A 23,529-nucleotide genomic window follows, 5' to 3' on the forward strand; every position below is an offset into this window, starting at 1 on the left:
CATATCTTGGAATAAAAAGAAAATAAATAATGAATGTAAATTACAAAAGTGCTTAGAGTAGAACTCTCATTCATTTTACATTAACATATTTTAAAGGTTTGCTTATCCTTTAAATAGAAGACAATTGGGGGTTTGGAAGGTTTATACTTACATTAGTGACTCTACAGACTTGGGTTTAATGAAAATAGCTATTGGGTAGAGTTGTGCTACTTGTAGTCGCTTGATAGCGTTTCCTGATACATCTAGAATGCAGTGCTTGCCCTGTGGGGAAAAGAGGGAACATTACTTATAGGAATAGAATATATAAATAATAATGAACTCAAGTCAATATAAAAAGTCTTCATGTTATTAGCGGCTTAACTAGCCATGCCATGGTCCGGGTGCATCTGACCTCTGATAGGCACTCATAGGCCACTTTGATAGGTACGGTTTACATCCAATGCACTCTTAGAGCATGTGGTGCCTGAAAAGTCAGATATCAGCATTGAGAGATATATGGGTAAGTTAGTGGGCCACAGGGCAGCCCCTAGCAGTATGGGGCCCATACTACTAAGTTAGCTTGACCCTATCCCGAATGGACTTAGATTATTAGCCCATTGGTTAACTGGGTCCTCTTGATGGTGGGCACTGCTAACAAGTAGAACGGGCTCCAATTAAAAAAAATGCCACCTGCATACATGGTGATGCCCCATTATGCCAAACCCTTCACATGATCCACCCAAACCCCACTTATCAATGGGTCACCAGCAATGTGTCACTGTATGTAACACAGTATGAATGCCATACTCTGCCTGCCCTATGCTCCCTGTGTGTGCCATACTGTGCCTGTCCTGCTCTGCCTGTGGGACGTGAGCCTGGTAGGGCTTGTTCTGGGGGGCTGTTAACATTTGGAAATTGTTGTTAGGGGCCCCTAAGTTTTTAATCATGTGCTGGGGGTGCAGTGTTATCCACAGGCATAAGTGATGAGTGATATCCCTGCAGTAAACACCAACCACGGTTTTTTGGTATGTTGCCATCATTAATGTGGACATGGTCTTAAAAGTTCTTGTGATAACATGGGTGTAATTTAAATGGTTGTGGTTTGAAAGGGGGAGTGGTCAACAATGGCTTCCATTATCGGCCCTCCGCCACATAGCCAGAAAAATTCTGGTCCTCGGTACCCGAGAATATGGACAGCACTGCTCTATAGCAATTCTTTTTGGACCATTTTGGATTCCATGTGTCATCAACTTTTTGGTCAGCATCCACCATTAAATCACAGGAAGGTTACAGAGATATGAAAACCTCATTTCTGTAATCCAATCATAGATCCTAAAATATATATAATGGGATTGCTCACCCCCAACTCGAATTTGGCAAAATGAATGCAAACAATAACTGCAAAATAAATGCTGTGTCTGCCGCTTTTTAAAATCGTTGTCCTCAAACATAATTGTCTTCAGGGCACCGTATCTTAAAAAAATTGAGATATAAGGAAGATATTACAAAATGAGTAAGACTTACCCTTTCTGCAACAAACTTTACTGACTGTACACTAGTGCCATATAAGTTTTCGTTGTATTGCCCGGCTTCTATGAATTTGTGCTCTTGAATGTCCCTTTCCATTTGTTCTCTTGATGCAACAAAGTGGTAATCTCTGCCATCCGTTTCATAGTCTCTCTTTGGTCTTGTGGTATCTATAGAGATAAAAAGGTTCAGTGGAAAGAAAGCTTGAGAAGTATCTGCCTGGGCTTTGGTAACAGAGACATTCAATACGTTGTGTGCGGGGGAGGGGGTCTATTGAACATGTGATGATTGCCCGTTTTCATAACTAGTCTGAGAGGTGGAGTTTGGCAAAACAACCAAACCAAGGGACAAAGTCACTAAAGGATGAATTATCGGCACTTCGTCAGGCGCAAATTCATTACCACTACGCTAATTCACGATAGCCAAACACTGACGAAGTTTCTCTAGAATTAATTCATCAGCACGAGTATTTTATAGGGAACTCTCGCTAACGCTCATTTCTGCCTAGTGAAACTTCGTTAGTACTCTTACGCTTAGGTCAATCTGAATAGGGCAGGTACATATAGGTCTTGAAGTGGCCACTTATTATTAGAAATGTCCAAAATAAAGAAAAGAGATCCTCTAATGTCCTAGACATGAGCCCACCCTAAAACAAATGTGGCATGCCCCTCAAATTGGTAAAAAAAATGGTAACACCAAAATTTGTAATAGTTCGAACTTTTGAAGACAATCCCTCAAAAATATGAAAAAACTATAAAAAAAACGAAAATGTGAAAAACGCCAGAGGTTTTTTTCTGAACTTTTATGACTTTCCCGCATACAGTAAATGATGTCACTGACATAAGATTGAGGAGGATGTAGCTTCATCTTATCAGTTCTTCAGGTCTAAGGTGGTGAAGAAAACTCTGGCGAAAAAGGTAACGTAATGGAAAATTCACACCTTAGTTAATTTGCGGAGTGACAATTGTTCGTCTGAGTGAAAATTTGTCTGGGGATAGAACGCAAAACGACATTAGCGATGTATTCTTTCACTAGTGAATTGTCCTCTACAGGGTCAGGCTGGGCCGCGCTGGCCCAGACCCTCTCCCTATCACCGCTGCCCTGAACCTCCTCCACCTCAGGGTGCTGGTTGTGAAAGGTACAAGCACGAGTCTGGGGTGTGCGCACTCATGCGGCAAGGGCCCCTGAGAGGGTTAAGTGGTATGGGAGGGGGGTCGGAGGGAGGCCCCGAGAGAGCAGCCCAATGGGCCCCGGGCCCCCCAGTCTGACCCTGGTCCTCTACGCCTGTTAGTAAATTTGCAATGTCCCTGCGGATGGGATTTCTGGTGAATTTTCGCAAGCAATGGCCACTTCACCCCTTAGTAAATCTGTCCCAAGCCTTTAAAATGGATGGTTTGTTTGCTGACCCCTGAACTTTGCCATTAACATTGACTCTAAAAGGAGTCGGTGGCTCAGGACAATCCAGGTGCATCTTATTGACCCCAGGACTCTTGGACACACTTGGCATCATTTATTTTTACTGTCTTCTGTCACCATCGACTCCTTAAAAAGATCATGGTCATGATGATATTATCTCATTCATGTAACAAGTGGAACCCTTTATTGGACAAATCCAAAGAAGGAGGGGCTACTTCCTGGCCACAAGTCTGTTTTTTTTTTTAAAAAAATGTATTTTTAATTTTATTTTATCACCGAGCAGAGCTTTATTGTTTATTGTTAGCTGTTTAATTTATATTATATATTTCTGTATTTTCATTTTTTATTTAAAGGGGCAGTTCACCTTTAAGTTAGCTTTTAGTATGTGATAGAATGGCTAATTCTAAACAACTTTTAAATGGATCTTTGTTTTTTCTTTTTTTATAGTTTTTTAATTATTTTCCTTCTTCTTCTGACCCTTTCCAGCTTTCAAATGGAGTCGCTGACCCCATCAAAAAAGACATGCTCTGTAAGTCTACAAATGTATTGTAATTGCTACTTTTTATTACTCATCTTTCTATTCAGGCCTCTCCTGTTCATATTCCAGTCTCTTATTCAAATCAATGCATGGTTGCTAGGGGAATTTGGACCCCAGCAACCAGATGGCTGAAACTGCAAACTGGAGAGCTGCAGAATAAAAAGCTAAATAACTCAAAAACCACAAATAATAAAAATTTAAAACAAATAGCAAATTGTCTCAGACTATCCATCTCTAAGTCATACTAACAGTTAATTTAAAGGTAAACAACCCCTTTAATATTTTTCTTTTGTCTTGAGATTATTATTATTTTTATTATTATTGTAACAGCAGTTTTATTTGCTTGAAATCGGACATGTTTTAACTTTACATTGTTGTTATGTAAAAGTCTTTTTTTTTGCTTGAAAATTCAATAAGACAAGAAAAGAAAAGAAAGGAAGAGAATGAAACAATCTAAAATCCTACTTACGTGGCACGCATGAGCCAAACTGATCAGGAAATTCAGATATCAGATCATCATTGACTCGGTCTTTCATTGGACCCAGAATAATTACAGGCCTGGTATAGTTAACTGTAATGAAATAAACAATCACTCATTATTTACATCTACAATTTTCTTTAGAATTAGACTTTTACTTGTAATTAGTTTATTGCGCAACAGAATCAGGAAACAAGGTGATATATTAAATTTATTTACAATAGATTTATAATACAGTACATTATATATATATTTATATGTGTGTGCGTGTGTATATATAATGGATTTCAAAATAGTTCGAAATAAAGGCTATAATTTTTCTTTTGGACTGATTTGACATTTTCTGTTGGGAAATGATAAAGTCTGTCAAGGGATGGAACAATAAAATAATCTTTGTTTTATCTTCCACAGCTCATGAGTTTTGATGCATGAAATGTTGCTAAAAAAGGTGATTTTGGGGTGGTATTGGACAGGGAGAATTGTTTAAAATTCTAATTTGAGTTAAAATCGAACTTCGTTGCAAAAAAAAACTTTATTCGAGTTTCTTATGGTGAATCAATTTTTTTCCAATTCGAATTTCAAAAACTCAAAATGGAAAACCATGATTGCACTTATTCACCCCAACCCCCCAACTTATTAAATAATACCCCAAAATGTATGGTCTTTCAAACAAGATGACAAGGGAAATCTTTTTATAGTTTTCTTTGGACTGATTGTACAATAAGAACAATAACAATCGTTTATCGGTAGCAGTGAGCAAATTTTTTCTCCAGGCATGGATTTGCAGCGAAATTTCGCACTTCGCCATCTGCAAATTTTTTCTCTTAAGCGAGGCTAAAATCCGCCATGAAATATTTCACTGTGACAAAAAAGTCCCCAAGACAAAAAACGTCGCCATAAGGAAACACGTCCATTGACTTTTCATTTATTTGTACAAGGGAAAAACACCCAATGACTTCAATGCATTTGGACAAAATTGTCACTGAGACAAAAAAGTTGCCACAAAAAAAAACACCCATTGACTTTAACGCATTTGGACAAAAAAGTCTCTAAGACAAAAAAGTGTGGGACAAATTGTTGCGTGCGTAAGAATAGAATAAATGTTGACACCTATTGACTTCAATGTGAATTTTTTGCCATTTTGTGATTTTTTTTTGCAGTTTCGTGAATTTTTCAGCAAAGAGAAACGGGACATATTCGCGCATCACTATTTGCAGGAGACAGAGGCGCACGACCGGCTTTAGACTAGAAATTCATCATTGTCTCGCCATCTCTTATTGGACCCTTTATCACCCCTCTCTACACTTCCTGAACACGAACCTCTTTTTATCTCTGGCATCTCTAACTTATTCAGGAAACCTTTCTGTAGATTTTGTTGCAGAATCTCAGTCTCTTTATTTCTGCCCTTTGTGGGACTTCATTCACTTCTGCAATCAGACATTATTCATCTGCCTCTTGCCTCTACCCAGTGCTATTAAATGAAAGCCTGACATTTCTTTGGAAGTCTGTGGAAATAATTTCATAAACCTCAGGTTATGTCTTACTCATCATACAGCAAAAATCCCTTAATTTCTTTTAATTACATGTTGCCAAGACTTCCTTCCTCTTCTGCCTCCTCTCATACAGATCTCATAACCTTCATTTTAAAAAATCTGCACTTTTCTTGCTGTGTGGCAACACATGCATGCTGAGGATCAATTACAAACTCACTGAACAGTTATGTCCCATGTGGCCCCCCTTATAGTCACTGACTAACTCAGAGTTAGAGAGCTGAAAAGCAGGAAGTAGTGTTCTGGCTATTATGTTACACATCCAGTCACTCCAGCCTTTATACATTACATTTTTGCCTAACTAACTATATTAGATACATTTTTTATTTTGCACAGCCTATTTATTTACCCAGTTTTATTTTTATACTGAACTGTTCCTTTAACTCTATGGGGGGGAATGTAATTAATAGCAAGCAGTACATAAATGGGATTTTTGTGAATGTTTAGCCTGCTCATAATGAAAAAATATTCGCTGTTGAATATTACATTGCACATTATCACTAAGCAAAAGTTAGCGTTAACACCTGCTTTATAATTTTGTTAAATATTTTGCGATTCTGAAATTTTATTACATACACTGCGAATGTTCGCAACTTGAGAGGAAGTCATTGAAGTCTATAATTGATCGAAAAAGAAGCAAACATGGTCACTAACTTTCGCAAAGGTGTCTGCGAACATGTTACATTCCCCCATTTCTCTCCAAAATAACGAATGCCTAGTAATTTATTTTAGCATCCGATTATAAAAACCACGAACCAGAAAAAAAAACAAAAAAACAGCTTAATGATCTGAATAAAAATACAAATACCTCAAAAATCTCTAAAGTTTTTCCTAGTTGTCCATTTATTAAAAATAGGTCCCATAATATGATGTGGGATAGTGATAAACAAACGTTTCAGCAGGTATGTATTGTCGGGCAAATTCCGCTGTGAAAAATTCTGCCGCGAGTAAAAAGTTGAGAAAAAAAAGGCGACACAAGAAAAATTGGCCATTGACCTTAATGCATTTGGACAAAAAAGTCGCCAAGACAAAAAAATCTCTGAGACAAAAAAGTTGCTACAAAAATTGACTTTATTGCATTTGGAGTGAGAAAAAAAAGTGTTTTGTGCAGAAAACTTTCTTTGACGTCTATTGACTTTTGCAAAATTTTCGACAGATTCGCTCATCACTAATGTGGGACATCGAGGAGGGTATAAACAATGTTTTTTAGTTAATGAAAAGCAGCAACTTACTTTCTTGCCTTGTGACTGGTTCATAGGAGAGAATACAGTCATCTTGTCCTCCTGGTAAAAAGAGAAGACAGAATGAGACTTTGGTGGAAATGCTGGATAAAAGCAATGAGATATGTGGTTCAATGCAGACGGAACAAAGGGCAAACACAAAGGATGCGGTTGAACAGGTAACAAAGAAGGTCATTGGCCCTGGGAGAAATAATGTTGGATTGGTATATTGGAGGTCACTTGGGGTTTTGCGTCTCGGTTTGATAAACATTAGGACATACATTAATATTAATGATGACTTCTACAACTTGACTGCAGCTGCCCAAGGATAGATTTATTGAAGAGACACCAAACTGCAGCTTTTGATTGAACTCTCTCTGCTTTCCATTGTGGGAGGTGCACAGATTCTCAGGGAAACCAATAGGCCACAAGTACCAGAATCCTTCCCTTCAATGTTCAACAAGGTAAAGGGGGAGCTGCATGACCCTGCCAGCCTAAGGGTCCCTGGGAGTCAGTGGCAGACTATCATGGTTTCATGGAGTTGTGTAAAGGAACAGATACTGGGACGATGTCTACTTGGCAATGGGGAGTAAAGCTTTAAAGAAAAGTTTGTATCCCTGGAGCCTTGTCTTCCCACCCTGAGTCCCCAATACTACACCTTGTGATCCTTAGCTGTTGGAAAAAAGCAGTGTAGGGTTGAAGGGTGCCATACATAGTAAGAAAAGTAGAAAAATAGTAGAAAAAGGACACACGTCCATCAAGTTCAACCTTTGAACTCTATTTTAACCTTCCTAACTGCCAGTTGATCAAGAGGAAGGCAAAAAAACCCCATCTGAAGCCTCTCCAATTTATCTCAGAGGGGGAAAAATTCCTTCCCGACTCCAAAATGCAATGGGACCAGTCCCTGGATCAACTTGTACTATGAGATATCTCCCATAACTCTGTATTCCCTCACTTGCTAAACACCATCCAACCCCTTCTTATACCTATCTAATGTATCAGCCTGTACCACTGATTCACTTCCCAGCTCTCCCTGTAACACCCCTTTCCCTCCTCTAATCTCATTGGCTCCCTCCTGTCTGCTGGGAGGAGCTACTGGTGAATAAAGCATCCGACCCTTCCTTATACCTATCTAATGTATCAGCCTGTACCACTGATTCAGGGAGACAATTCCACATCTTCACAGCTCTCACTGTAACAAACCCCTTCCCAATATTTAGCTGGAACCTCTTTTATTCTAAACGGATGCCCTTGTGTCAGCTGGAAAGACCTCAGTGATGTAGGAGATTTCTGAGCGTTTGCAATTGAAGCCAGTTCAGACCTGTGTCTGCTCTGTGTCGGCAATCAATTCATAGAGAAGGCTTAAATGGCATCTGCAGTACACAGTACACTTTCCAAGTCTACTTTATTTCACATAAGGAAAATGGAGCAGTACTGGGGGTGGGGCAGAAAGGAAGAATATAAATGTAAAGCATGAAAGGTGGAGTTGAATAATGAGGTGACTGTGACAAAAAGAGTTGTTTCAATGGTAGAGTTAAAAATAGTGAGTGAGAGTGGGTAGAAGAAAAGGCAGGGTGGGGTTATCAAAGAAGATTATAATTGATAGAGAGGAAAGGGGCAGTAGCAGTGGCATAACCAGATATTACTGGGCCCCACAGAAAACTATATATCAGGCCCCAGAAATGTTTAGGGGTTGACCAGTTTTACCAATATTTATTGAAATTGTGTATGAATTAGGGCCTCATGGGGCCCCCTATACCTCCTGGCCCCTGGGCAATAGAGCACAGAGCAAAGGGTGAGGAGGGATTGAAAAGGTTAACAAAAAGGGACTGAAGAGGGTCAGCATAGAATGAAGAGGAATGGAAGAAAGTGGAGAGGAAATTATATTTTAAATTATAAGGGAGGAAGAGGTAAAGGTAAAAAAAGGAAGTGTTTAAAAGTAATGGAAAAAAATGTAGTGTTGCACTGAACTGGTAAAACTGGTGTTTGAATTGTTTCTTGAATGGCTGCCCCCATGGCTACACAGCAGCTTGTTTATATAAACTATAGTAGTACTTATCTGTTATCTACTGTGTATCCTGTGCTTGAATGGCTGCCCCCATGGCTACACAGCAGCTTGTTTATATAAACTATAGTAGTACTTATCTGTTATCTACTGTGTATCCTGTGCTTGAATGGCTGCCCCATGGCTACACAGCAGCTTGTTTATATAAACTATAGTAGTACTTATCTGTTATCTACTGTGTATCCTGTGCTTGAATGGCTGTCCCATGGCTACACAGCAGATTGTTTATATAAACTATAGTAGTACTTCTCTGTTATCTACTGTGTATCCTGTGCTTGAATGGCTGCCTCCATGGCTACACAGCAACTTTTTATATAAACTATAGTAGTACTTATCTGTTATCTACTGTGTATCCTGTGCTTGAATGGCTGCCCCCATGGCTACACAGCAGCTTGTTTATATAAACTATAGTAGTACTTATCTGTTATCTACTGTGTATCCTGTGCTTGAATGGCTGCCCCCATGGCTACACAGCAGCCTGTTTATATAAACTATAGTAGTAATTATCTGTTATCTACTGTGTATCCTGTGCTTGAATGGCTGTCCCATGGCTACACAGCAGATTGTTTATATAAACTATAGTAGTACTTCTCTGTTATCTACTGTGTATCCTGTGCTTGAATGACTGCCTCCATGGCTACACAGCAACTTGTTTATATAAACTATAGTAGTACTTATCTGTTGTCTACTGTGTATCCTGTGCTTGAATGGCTGCCCCCATGGCTACACAGCAGCTTGTTTATATAAACTATAGTAGTACTTATCTGTTATCTACTGTGTATCCTGTGCTTGAATGGCTGCCCCCATGGCTACACAGCAGCTTGTTTATATAAACTATAGTAGTACTTATCTGTTATCTACTGTGTATCCTGTGCTTGAATGACTGCCCCCATGGCAACACAGCAGCTTGTTTATATAAACTATAGTAGTACTTATCTGTTATCTACTGTGTATCCTGTGCTTGAATGGCTGCCCCCATGGCTACACAGCAGCTTGTTTATATAAACTATAGTAGTACTTATCTGTTATCTACTGTGTATCCTGTGCTTGAATGGCTGCCCCCATGGCTACACAGCAGCTTGTTTATATAAACTATAGTAGTACTTATCTGTTATCTACTGTGTATCCTGTGCTTGAATGACTGCCCCCATGGCTACACAGCAACTTGTTTATATAAACAATTGTAGAGTTTCTGAAGCAAACACACAAGTTTTTTCAGTGCAACATTACATTATATTGTCATTCCTTTAAAACACTTTCATTTCTTGGTGTTACTGTTCCTTTAAACATAAAAGGGAAGATAATGGGTTAAACATAGTTTAAGGTAGAAGTTAAACATAGGGGGGGGGGGAAGGAAAGAAAAGATTAAAAGTGAAAAGAATGGAGGGCGTTAAACACAATTAAGGAAAAAGAAAGAAGATCTGCCCCAGTACAAGGGGGCCTGTGTCAAATCCATTCCACTTATTCCAATTCACAGGATAAAAAAAAGAAAAACGTCTCTAATTCATATCATTTTTATTCCTAAACATACGTGAACAACTTGCAGGCGCATCTGATTGGTCCACATGAGATTTGTTGGGCTTTCTGAAAACAAAATTGTGTATCTACAGCATTTTATTTGGCTTAGAAAACAAAGAGACATTAATGACTATTGTAAAAAGTAATTTGTATTGAGTGTTATATTGTGTTTGCTACACATGACAGCTCGGACTTGTGCAGATTAAGCCAATCAACGGCTCACTCCTGTGCTTTCTGAATGATAATGTCATGCTGGGGAACAGAGGAGCTCAATGCAAATAGCTTGTATAATCCCAGAGAAATTACTCAACAGCCCCATTTCACAAAAGATGTTTTATTAAGGACTTAATGAAGACACACTCTCACACTCTCTCTCTCTCTCTCTCTCTCTCTCTCTCTCTCTCTCTCTCTCTCTCTCTCTCTCGATACAGAGCATACACCTGTCCATAGTTTTATGGGATCTCTATGTTACAGAGGAATACCTATGCTGCCATAGTTTTATGGGATCTCTCTGTACAGACTATGAGCAAACTTAGGGGACTGTTCCTGCTGAATTGTGCTTAGTACAGGGGAATACCTATGCTGCCATAGTTTTTTTATGGGATCTCTCTGTACAGACTATGAGCAAACTTAGGGACTGTTGCTGCTGAATTGTGCTTAGTACAAGGGAATACCTACTATGAGCAAACTTAGGGGACTGTTTCTGCTTAGTACAGGGGAATAACTATACTGCCATAGTTTTATGGTATATCTCTGTACAGACTATGAGCAAACTTAGGGACTGTTCCTGCTGAATTGTGCTTAGTACAGGGAATACCTATGCTGCCATAGTTTTATGGGATCTCTCTGTACAGACTATGAGCAAACTTAGGGGACTGTTCCTGCTGAATTGTGCTTAGTACAGGGGAATACCTACTATGAGCAAACTTAGGGGACTGTTTCTGCTTAGTACAGGGGAATAACTATACTGCCATAGTTTTATGGTATATCTCCTTAGGGGACTGTTCCTGCTGAATTGTGCTTAGTACAGAGGAATACCTATGCTGCCATAGTTTTATGGGATCTCTCTGTACAGACTATGAGCAAACTTAGGGGACTGTTCCTGTTGAATTGTGCTTAGTACAGGGGAATACCTATGCTGCCATAGTTTTATGGGATCTCTCTGTACAGACTATGAGCAAACTAAGGGGAATGTTCCTGCTGAATTGCGCTTAGTACAGGGGAATACCTATGCTGCCATAGTTTTATGGGATCTCTCTGTACAGACTATGAGCAAACTTAGGGACTGTTGCTGCTGAATTGTGCTTAGTACAGGGGAATACCTACTATGAGTAAACTTAGGGGACTGTTTCTGCTTAGTACAGGGGAATAACTATACTGCCATAGTTTTATGGTATATCTCTGTACAGACTATGAGCAAACTTAGGGGACTGTTCCTGCTGAATTGTGCTTAGTACAGAGGAATACCTATGCTGCCATAGTTTTATGGTATATCTCTGTACAGACTATGAGCAAACTTAGGGGACTGTTCCTGCTGAATTGTGCTTAGTACAGGGAATACCTATGCTGCCATAGTTTTATGGGATCTCTCTGTACAGACTATGAGCAAACTTAGGGACTGTTGCTGCTGAATTGTGCTTAGTACAGGGGAATACCTACTATGAGCAAACTTAGGGGACTGTTTCTGCTTAGTACAGGGGAATAACTATACTGCCATAGTTTTATGGTATATCTCTGTACAGACTATGAACAAACTTAGGGGACTGTTTCTGCTTAGTACAGGGGAATAACTATACTGCCATAGTTTTATGGGATCTCTCTGTACAGACTATGAGCAAACTTAGGGGCTGTTCCTGCTGAATTGTGCTTAGTACAGAGGAATACCTATGCTGCCATAGTTTTATGGGATCTCTCTGTACAGACTATGAGCAAACTTAGGGGACTGTTCCTGCTGAATTGTGCTTAGTACAGGGGAATACCTATGCTGCCATAGTTTTATGGGATCTCTCTGTACAGACTATGAGCAAACTTAGGGGACTGTTCCTGCTGAATTGCGCTTAGTACAGGGGAATACCTATGCTGCCATAGTTTTATGGGATCTCTCTGTACAGACTATGAGCAAACTTAGGGGACTGTTGCTGCTGAATTGTGCTTAGTACAGGGGAATACCTACTATAAGCAAACTTAGGGGACTGTTTCTGCTTAGTACAGGGGAATACCTATGCTGCCATAGTTTTATGGGATCTCTCTGTACAGACTATGAGGAAACTTAGGGACTGTTCCTGCTGAATTGTGCTTAGTACAGAGGAATACCTATGCTGCCATAGTTTTATGGGATCTCTCTGTACAGACTATGAGCAAACTTAGGGGACTGTTCCTGCTGAATTGTGCTTAGTACAGGGAATACCTATGCTGCCATAGTTTTATGGGCTCTCTCTGTACAGACTATGAGCAAACTTAGGGACTGTTGCTGCTGAATTGTGCTTAGTACAGGGGAATACCTACTATGAGCAAACTTAGGGGACTGTTTCTGCTTAGTACAGGGGAATAACTATACTGCCATAGTTTTATGGTATATCTCTGTACAGACTATGAGCAAACTTAGGGGACTGTTCCTGCTGAATTGTGCTTAGTACAGGGGAATACCTATGCTGCCATAGTTTTATGGGATCTCTCTGTACAGACTATGAGCAAACTTAGGGGACTGTTCCTGCTGAATTGTGCTTAGTACAGGGGAATACCTATGCTGCCATAGTTTTATGGGATCTCTCTGTACAGACTATGAGCAAACTTAGGGGACTGTTCCTGCTGAATTGCGCTTAGTACAGGGGAATACCTATGCTGCCATAGTTTTATGGGATCTCTCTGTACAGACTATGAGCAAACTTAGGGACTGTTGCTGCTGAATTGTGCTTAGTACAGGGGAATACCTATGCTGCCATAGTTTTATGGGATCTCTCTGTACAGACTATGAGCAAACTTAGGGACTGTTCCTGCTGAATTGTGCTTAGTACAGGGGAATAACTATACTGCCATAGTTTTATGGGATCTCTCTGTACAGACTACGAGCAAACTTAGGGGACTGTTCCTGCTGAATTGTGCTTAGTACAGAGGAATACCTATGCTGCCATAGTTTTATGGGATCTCTCTGTACAGACTATGAGCAAACTTAGGGGACTGTTCCTGCTGAATTGTGCTTAGTACAGGGAATACCTATGCTGCCATAGTTTTATGGGATCTCTCTGTACAGACTATGAGCAAACTTAGGGACTGTTCCTGCTGAATTGTGCTTAGTACAGGGGAATAACTATACTGCCATAGTTTTATGGGATCTCTCTGTACAGACTATGAGCAAACTTAGGGACTGTTCCTGCTGAATTGTGCTTAGTACAGGGGAATAACTATACTGCCATAGTTTTATGGGATCTCTCTGTACAGACTATGAGCAAACTTAGGGACTGTTCCTGCTGAATTGTGCTTAGTACAGGGGAATAACTATACTGCCATAGTTTTATGGGATCTCTCTGTACAGACTTTGAGCAAACTTAGGGACTGTTCCTGCTGAATTGTGCTTAGTACAGGGGAATAACTATACTGCCATAGTTTTATGGGATCTCTCTGTACAGACTATGAGCAAACTTAGGGACTGTTCCTGCTGAATTGTGCTTAGTACAGGGGAATAACTATACTGCCATAGTTTTATGGGATCTCTCTGTACAGACTACGAGCAAACTTAGGGGACTGTTCCTGCTGTATTGTGCTTAGTACAGGGAATACCTATGCTGCCATAGTTTTATGGGATCTCTCTGTACAGACTATGAGCAAACTTAGGGGACTGTTCCTGCTGAATTGTGCTTAGTACAGGGGAATACCTATGCTGTCATAGTTTTATGGGATCTCTCTGTACAGACTATGAGCAAACTTAGGGACTGTTCCTGCTGAATTGTGCTTAGTACAGGGAATACCTATGCTGTCATAGTTTTATGGGATCTCTCTGTACAGACTATGAGAAACCTGCCCATGTGGGTCCACCTTAACACCTTTGTGAAACCTTGATTTTAAGTACCAAGTTTTTCCACATTTTTTATTTGTGGTCCCACCAATTTATAATGCATTTTAATGGGTGCATTTCCCTGATTTCAATTATTGTTTTGCCAGATTTTAAGTAATGTTTTCCGAGATTTTACATAAAACATATGTCCTGATGTTTCCAAAAGTTGCTGTTTGTCCTCTCTGAATGTTATTATCAGTGAAATAGGTTTAAAACACTAACCAAATGAATATTTTGATATGTTTGCCTGTAAGTAGTCAATTCCAATTAGTCGGGGCCTCATACAGTCCTGCACCAAAATGTGGGTTCTACTGTATACCCATTTGTCACAAAAGTGGAAATAAAAAATGAAGGGTGAATTTATTGGGTGCTTAAGCTTCGTGGGTGTCAGGTATTGGTGCAAAGTCCCAGTTATAGTTACAAGTGTCTCAAATGACAAATAAATGCTCACTCCTAAATTCTCCTTCAGGCTAAGCTACCTGGAATATCTAGGAAACCACTCCAAATTCCACACTTACAACTCTTGGACCCCTGCTGAGGGGCAGCACCAACATTTTGGAACTAATGCAGTAGAGCAGTGATTCTCAGACCATGGGGCTGGAGCAGGAGTGCCAATAATTTACTAATACGAGGTCTACTTTTAGTGATGTTGTCCCATTATGATCTACATCCATACAATCATTCATAACATTCTGTTCCATGGAAAATATTACTTACATATTGCATAGATTAATGAGAAAATGTATATTGCTATATTTAACAAACAACTATTTCTTATGTAACCTTAACATAATAAATATCTGAATGAAAAGCATGAAATAGGAGGGTGATATAGACAAGCTTTTTGTTGACAGTGTCTTGAGATCTACTGATCACCAGCTAAAGGTCTACTGGTAGATCCCAATCTACCTTTTGGGCACCCCTGGGCTAGAGAGTAGCCTGAAGGTCACTTAGGATGGATTTTAGATGAACACCTAAATATTATTGAAAGTACTGGTATGGTCTACACTGGATCTATCTTTTCATATGCAAGCATTAAGTTTTGCTGCAACCTTTCCCCAGGGAAAATACAATGGGACATAGGTATATATTTATTCTGATGGCGGTACCCCATTAAAACCAAGCATTCCAGGTAACATATTTTAGAAACCAACCCACCATATTGCTGGAGCAAGTAGAGTAGTATACATGTTCTAACTCTGTTTTCATTGCTCTAGGCCAGTGATCCCCAACCAGTAGCTCGTGAGTAACATGTTGCTCTCTAACCCCTTGGATGTTGCCCTCAGGGTCCTCAAAGCAGGTGCTTGAAAGCAAGTTTGAATAGCATAAAAAATAAGTGTAGTGCCAAGTAGAGCCTCCTGTAGGCTGTCAGTCCACATAGGGGCTACCAAATAGCCAATCACAGCCCTTATTTGGCACCCAAGGGACTTTTTCATGCTTGTGTTGCTCCCCAACTCTTTTTACATTTGAATGTGGCTCACGGGTAAAAAAGGTTTATGTGCCGATAAAGTGATAATGGGACTCGCCTCCCCACTGTTTCTCATTTACAACCCACAGAGTGGGAATAGGAATTGAGTTGTACGGCTTCTCTGTAGTTGGTTTACTTGTTTATCTTTATCCGTGCAATTTATTTTATCCGATGTGTAGCTCACCCTATCAGTCAGCAGGTTTGCTATGCCAGCAATTACTTTGCAGAAGGCAAACAAACATACCAAGGGCCAATACGCCTTGAAAAGTTAGAGCAAAATAATCATTTAAATGAGAAGTTTAAGTTCTACAACTCCCATCACCCTCTTTATAGAAGGGCACTTGGTACTTGGTATCCAACAAAAAAACAAGGAGAATAAGAACTCCAGCAGGTTTTATGAAATCCATTTATTCAGGATAGTAGTTACACAACATGTTTTCAAGGGTTTCAACCAGAAAAAATGTCATGTAACCATTATCCTGAATAAATAAATATAATGGGTGTGTGGGGTAAAAAAGATGGACAATGTGGAAAAAATAGACCCAAACACTTGCCTTTGTTTTGCACATTTTTTAAACTTAACAGTCAGCTTCCATTTTTGTGTTCTGTGCCTCTTTATACATTTTACACTTTGTATACCTAGGCACCCAGAGATTAGGTGACTTTTCCAGGCACAAAAATGGCTTCTAGTTGCGGTTTGATGTCAAGTGGTTACACATTTGTTAAAGGGATACTGTTATGGGAAAAAAAAAAATTCAAAATGAATCAGTTAATAGTGCTGCTCCAGCAGAATTCTGCACTGAAATGCATTTCTCAAAAGAGCTAACAGATTTTTTTATATTCAATTTTGAAATCTGACATGGGGCTAGACATATTGTCAATTTCCCAGCTGCCCCAAGTCATGTGACTTGTGCTCTGATAAACTTCAATCACTCTTTACTGCTGTACTGCAAGTTGGAGTGATATCAACCCCTCTCCCTTTTTCCCCCCAGCAGCCAAACAACAGAACAATGGGAAGGTAACCAGATAACAGCTCCCTAACACAAGATAACAGCTGCCTGGTAGATCTAAGAACAACACTCAATAGTAAAAACCCATGTCCCACTGAGACACATTCAGTTACATTGAGAAGGAAAAACAACAGCCTGCCAAAAAGCATTTCTCTCCTAAAGTGCAGGCACAAGTCACATGACTTGGGTCAGCTGGGAAATTGACAAAATGTCTAGCCCCATGTCAGATTTTCAAAATTGAATATAAAAAAATCTGTTTGCTCTTTTGAGAAATGGATTTCAGTGCAGAATTCTGCTGGAGCAGCACTATTAACTGATTCATTTTGAAATTTTTTTTTTTCCCCATGACAGTATCCCTTTAAGTATCCTTCAGCAACACCCAGCAAACAACAGCATTAAAAACAAGCAAACTTTGTATATATATATATTATTTACATATTGCATTCTAGGCAGTTACCATGCATTACAATACAGTTGAAACCATATACAGTAAGGGGGTTATTTATCATTTATAAGTCCAAATTTATCTCAATATTTTCTGCTACAAACTCCGATCAAATCCGCTCGGGTTTTTTACGCTTGTTTATTCTTACATTTTGCCGACAATTTGCTTTGCAGGAAAATCCAATATTCACAAATTTTTCATCCGATTTTCACTTAAAACTCAGAAAACCTCTCGATATTGCCCGAAACCCAGCGCACATCAAAAAATCATTGGAACTTCTCCCATTGACTTATATGCAACCTCGAGAGGTCTGAGATGCTGGATTTTCATATTCAGACTTTTCCATCCTCGGGGTTTAATAAATTCTGAAAAATTCGTGATTTTTTAAAAGTCCAATTTTATAAAATAAAATCACAAATTTTTTGTAATTTTTGCATTCAGAGTTTAGTAAATAACCCCCTAGATATATTGTTTTGGTATTCACAACTGGGTAACAGAAACATCTTGGTTGTGCATGCGAGTGGTGGATGTCCTTTGAGAATCAAAAAACAAATAGAAGGGACAAAAAATTTAAAAGAAAGCACAAAAAGTATAAATAAAGTTTTTTTTAAAAAAAAATGTAAAAGTTTTAGTGACCATTCCTGGGAACTTACTCAGAGCCTTTGTTCCATAACCGTCTTCACCTAACACAGGGGTGTCCTGCCAGGTTGTCCCCAGGGAGTGAGCAATGACAGAGGAAGAACAGCCGCAGAAGAGGAAGGAAGAAGTCAGTGGAGTTGAAATGGATACTACCATGACAGACCATGACAAATGAAAATCTGGATCCCAGCTTTTATCTATTCGCATTTGGTTTTTGTACAAATGTGCACATCAAGTTTTTGAAGAACAAAAGTGAGAGCAACAAGCGACCCGGATGCCAGAGGACAACCTTTCATAGTTGGACAGAGGTGGTCTATAGAAACCTATAGCAGAATAGAATTTAAGTTTTGAATGAGGTGAAGCAAAAGGGGAATCGGTCTAGAAGTGGAGAAACCATTGGCTATTTAGAAAATTCAGAAGTTCTTCACATTTTAAGAAGAATTTTAAGGATTATGAATACAAGAATGGGCTAATATTGCTAAGTCTCCCTACTGGCTATTGATTGAAATCTAAGCTTCTTGAACTGATGTCTATGTTGTGAACACACCGACCATGACACATGCCAAGCAATGACAATGCAAAATTCATTTCTCTATAAAATTTTGATAACAACCACCAATTTTTGAGAACCATTAGCATGTAAATAAAGGGAATGGGGATAATTTAGTGGTGGAGGATGATCCCATTTAAAAACTGATGATTCAGTCTACTTAGTTCTGGCAAAACATTGATTTTTTTCCATCATAAACCCTGGCTGTTGTGCAACTTAGATGCTCCCTTTTAAATTCATGCATGTGTTTGGCTCATAAAAATAATAATAATAATAATAAAAGGGGTTGCTCACAAGGCTACTGTTCCTTTAATTAGTATTCAGTTTGAAGAGCAAGCCTCTGGATCCAGACTGCATTCATACACTGGTCACAGTAGCAATGCTAACCTTCCTACCAGATTTGCACGCCTAGATGTGTGGAAAAAAAGGTGAAGGAAAGGAACGTGTCATGCGTGTCACCCACTTCTTTTTGTGCCACACGTGACATCACCTCCGAGAGGTTCTACTTACGTTCGGGATCACTGGTCTCTTGCTCAGTCAGATCCTTGTTCTTGAAGAAAGGGAACTTTCGTGAAAAGATGAAGCTCTTTTTACGCTTGTCATTGAATGACTGTGAAGGAGAAGAGGCATGGGGCAAAAACAAGGACGTCTAATTGTTGTCACAGTCATGCTGACAAAACTAGTCTGTAAATGTGGATAGAACTACAGTGACTTCAAGTCTATTTCAGATCATCAAAAAACACAACTACTATTTTTAAAGGTTATCGCTGAGGAACCTTTTGTCTATGTGTAACCAACTTGTGGTGGGCTAGAAACAACCTGCACAAATGTTAGAACCTTCTTGGGCTTTGACCAACCTGTTGTTAGAGCATCGGAACGTTATCAGACTATCTCATCTCATCATAAAATTAGAAAACAACATGTGTTTCAATTGGGAATTAGGGATGTAGCGAACTGCCGATTTGGTGTTCGCGAACGCCGTTCGCGAACACCGACAAAAAATGCGAATGTTCGCGAACAGTTTGCGAACTTCGAACACCGCTAAAATCGTTCGATTCGAACGATCGAAGGATTTTAATCGTTCGATCGAAGGATTTTCATTCGAATCGAACGATCGAAGCCATTCGATCGAATGCTTTTCATTGGATCGAATGCTTACAATCGTTCGAACGAATGGAAATCGTTCGATTTTTAGCGGTCGAAGGAATTCGAATGGTCGAATGGTCGAACGATCGAACGCGAACTCAAACTGCGAACGTTCCCAAACGTTCGCGAACATTCGGCGGACGCGAACGGTCGAAGTTCGCGCGAACTAGTTCGCGGGCGAACAGTTCGCTACATCCCTATTGGGAATCAAGAAAAGGGATGAAAATAAATGAATGCAGTTTAAGGGGGTTATTTATCAAAGTTCGAATTTATCTCAATATTTTCTGGAAAAAACTTTGCACGGGTTTTTGGGCTTATTTATTAATAGACTTTGCTGAAAATTTTGTTTGCAGAAAAATAATCTTTAAAAAATCAGATTTTCACGTTTTTTTCAGATTTTTCATCCAAAAACTCAGAATTTTGCCCGAAAACTCAGAAAACTTTGGGGTGTTGCCAAAAACCGAGCGCACATCAAAAAATCATTGGGATTTCTCTTTCTCCCATTGACTAATATGCAACCTCGACAGGCCTGAGAGGCCGGATTTTCTGATTCTGAGTTTTCCATCCTCAGTGTTTAAGAAATTCTGAATTATTCGTGATTTTTGCATTCGGAGTTTAGTAAATAACCCCCTTAAAGTCAAATTTTAGAAGATGTTAAAACAATGTAAAACATTTAAAACACAGTTTTACATTGTGTGCTTATTTCATTCTATTATTATGTATTTTGTTTGAACTTGTTTTTAAAGACATCGATCATTTGAAAACCGATCTGCACCATAAAGTGTTTCTTTTATATTGATTATAATAGTTTTTACAAATATAGGTATGGGAATCATCATCAATAAACCTGTTATCCAGAAAGCTCAGAATTACGGAATGGCTGTCTCCCATAGACTCCATTTTATCAAAATGATCCAAATTTTGAATTTTTTTTTAAATTTTCTGTGTAATAATATAACAGTAGCTTGTACTTGATCCAAACTAAGATATAATTAATCTGCATTGTGAATGAATTAATTATTTAAGTGATTTTCTGGAGGAGGGTATGAATATCTAAATTATGGAAAGATCTGTAATCCAGAAAACCCCAGGTTCTGAGCATTCTGGATAACAGGTCCTGGGCATAAAAATAACACTAAAAGCATTATTAATGAATATATACCGTAACATTTTAGAATTAGGCTCAGGGTGACATTTTCTTTCATAATAGAAAAAAACTTTTTGGGTGGAGAGTTTCTTATTTTTAATGGGTTTTTTTCCATGACAATATTTTCTTTTTGATGAATACTATACAGGTATGGGACCTGTTATCCAGAATGCTCGGGATCTGGGTATTCCGGATAATGGATCTTTCTGTAATTTGGATCTTTATACCTTAAGTCTACTAGAAAATCATGTAAACATTAAATAAACCCAATAGGCTGGTTTTGCCTCCAATAAGAATTAATTATATCTTAGTTGGGATCAAGTACAAGTTACTGTTTTATTATTACACAGAAAAAGGAAGTAATTTTTAAATATTTGGTTTATTTAGATAAAATGGAGTCTATGGGAGATGGCCAACCCATAATACAGAGCTTTCTGAATAATGGGTTTCCGGATAATAGATCCAATACCTGTACTTTAAAGGCTCTAATCTCAGCATAATGCATTTACATTTACTTTAATAAAAAACATTTGACAATTTAAAAATGAACTTATGGGGAAATAATAATAAATATGTTGCTTTTGTTGCAACAGCATTTGTTAAAAATAACAGATTTTTTTTTTAAATTAATTCTGTAAAATATAGCAACACTCTCTATTTGTCACCAAGTATTCAACAATCAAAATATTTATATAACATAGAATTCAGCAACTGCATCGTTATTACATACTCCCATTCTTTTTCTATTTACTGTGATGATTTGGAGAAGAACGATAAAGAGTAATAAAATGTTATGATTATGATTGCTGCCGCTTTACAGGTTCTTAATGGTTTTATTTGGATTTTAATAAATCTGTATACATTAAAATGTATGACCCACATTGAGCTATTTCTGCCAGTTCAGTTGGTTATTCTTTTGGAAATATATCCACATTGTAATTCTGCTCAGTATCAAATCATGAAAGAGGGCAGGCTTTGGCGTTAATAACGTTTTCGAATCTTTGTTTATGACCAAACTGGAATATTTAGAATAAGTGATGGAACTGCAGATTTTATTTCGATTTTTTATTTTGTTTATTTCGATTTAATTTTGTCATACCAGTCTAGCTCTCACTTCGAATAAAGTACATTTTAATCATACCATAGAAAGATATTTAAGATGGTAGTACAGGTATGGGACCTTTTATCCAGAATGCTCGGGACCTAGGGTTTTCCAGATAATGGATCTTTCCGTCATTTGGGTCTTTATGCCTTGAAATTCATGTAAACATTAAATAAACCCAATAGGCTGATTTTGCCTCAATAAGGATTAATTATATCTTAGTTGGGATCAAGTACAAGCTATAGTGATGGGCGAATTTGCGCTATTCGCCGCCAGTAAATAAATTCGCGAAACGCCCACGAAAAGTCGGCCGAAAAAATTTGCCGGCATCGGAAAAAACGGGCGCCGGCGTCAAAAACGGGCGCCGGCGTCAAAAATGAGACGCCAGCGCCGTTTCGTGAATTTTTCGCCATTTCGCGAAATTCGCAAATTTTTCGGAGAAGCGAAATGGCGCAAATTCGCCCATCACTAACAAGCTACTGTTTTATTATTTTAAAATATTTGGATAATTTGTATAAAAAAAGAGTCTATGGGAGACAGCAATTCCATAATTCAGAGCTTTCTGGATATAGGGTTTCCGGATAAGGGATTCTATACCTGTAGTAATGAAGATAAAAATATTTCATGTTGACTTGGAACCTGTTTTTTGGAGTTTCATATGTATTGGATGTGTGAATCCAATACTTATTTCCACTGCTGACCATTTAGACCAAATTTTTTTTTAAAACTAGTTATGTTTGAGGCTTGATAGAATAGACTTACAAAGATTAGTAGGAATTAATTAATTAAAAATACAGGTATGTGATCTGTTATCCTGAAACCCATTACCCAGAAAGCCGAATTACAGAAAGTATTTCCTATAGAGTCCATTATAATAAAATAATCCAATTTTTTTAATTAAACAGTACATTGTCCTTGATCCCAACTAAAATATAAATAAGCCTTATGGGAAGCAAAACCAGCCTATTGGGATTATTTATTATTTACATGATTTTCTAGTAGACTTAAGGTATGAAGATCCAAATGATGGAAAGATCCATTATCCGGATAACCCCAGGTCCTGGGCATTATGGATAACAGGTCCCATACCTATATATAGGATTTCAGTGTAACATTGTTTAGCCCAGTTTATTTCTTAGACATTAGACAAGGGCAATCTGAAAACAGTTCCAGGAAAGTGGATTCCATCAATATTGAAACTTAAATCCACTTGAAAATTAACTTTTTTATGCTTTCTGTGCCCTTCCTTAAGATTCCAATGTAATTCTCCTACCGCACACCTGTAGTTCACCACTCCTGCAAGCTGGTGGTGCGTTCCTTCTGTTGACCCGGCCGGGTCCCTTAGCAACCAATGTGTAAAAGAAAACGGATCCGCACACACACCAATTAGTGCAGTCGGGGATTATCCCCTTTTATTCAGCCACTAAACATCAACGTTTCGGGGGGGAACCCGACTGCACTAATCGGTGTGTGTGCGGATCTGTTTTCTTTTACACATTGCTTCCTTAAGATTCAACATCGCAAAGTCAACTATAAAGATTGATCAATATTGATCAATAGGGATGTAGCGAACCGCCGATAATGTGTTCGCGAACGCCGTTCGCGAACACCGGCAAAAAATGCGAACAGTTCGCGAACAGTTTGCGAACTTCGAACATCCGAAAATCGTTCGATTCGAAC

At 38.7% G+C, this 23,529-nt stretch overlaps 1 protein-coding gene across 7 annotated transcripts in view; it reads right to left on the reverse strand.

The window, feature by feature from the left end:
• Window positions 1-23,529, reverse strand: part of LOC108710034 (disks large homolog 2) — a 621,594-nt gene that overhangs the window by 3,238 nt on the left and 594,827 nt on the right. For 5 of the 7 annotated variants that reach the window (XM_041584606.1, XM_041584605.1, XM_041584603.1 and 2 more), the window contains 5 exons: window positions 18,965-19,064; window positions 6,721-6,771; window positions 3,930-4,031; window positions 1,504-1,676; window positions 152-261 (listed from right to left, as the gene is read on the reverse strand). In XM_041584606.1, coding sequence (XP_041440540.1) covers window positions 152-261; window positions 1,504-1,676; window positions 3,930-4,031; window positions 6,721-6,771; window positions 18,965-19,064 — 536 coding nt within the window. Of the gene's footprint in view, window positions 1-151; window positions 262-1,503; window positions 1,677-3,929; window positions 4,032-6,720; window positions 6,772-17,918; window positions 17,965-18,964; window positions 19,065-23,529 lie in introns of all 7 variants that reach the window. The other 2 variants (XM_041584604.1, XM_018250386.2) reach the window with 1 other exon arrangement.

Source organism: Xenopus laevis, chromosome 2S (assembly GCF_017654675.1).
Source record: "Xenopus laevis strain J_2021 chromosome 2S, Xenopus_laevis_v10.1, whole genome shotgun sequence".
Lineage (NCBI taxonomy): Eukaryota > Metazoa > Chordata > Amphibia > Anura > Pipidae > Xenopus > Xenopus laevis.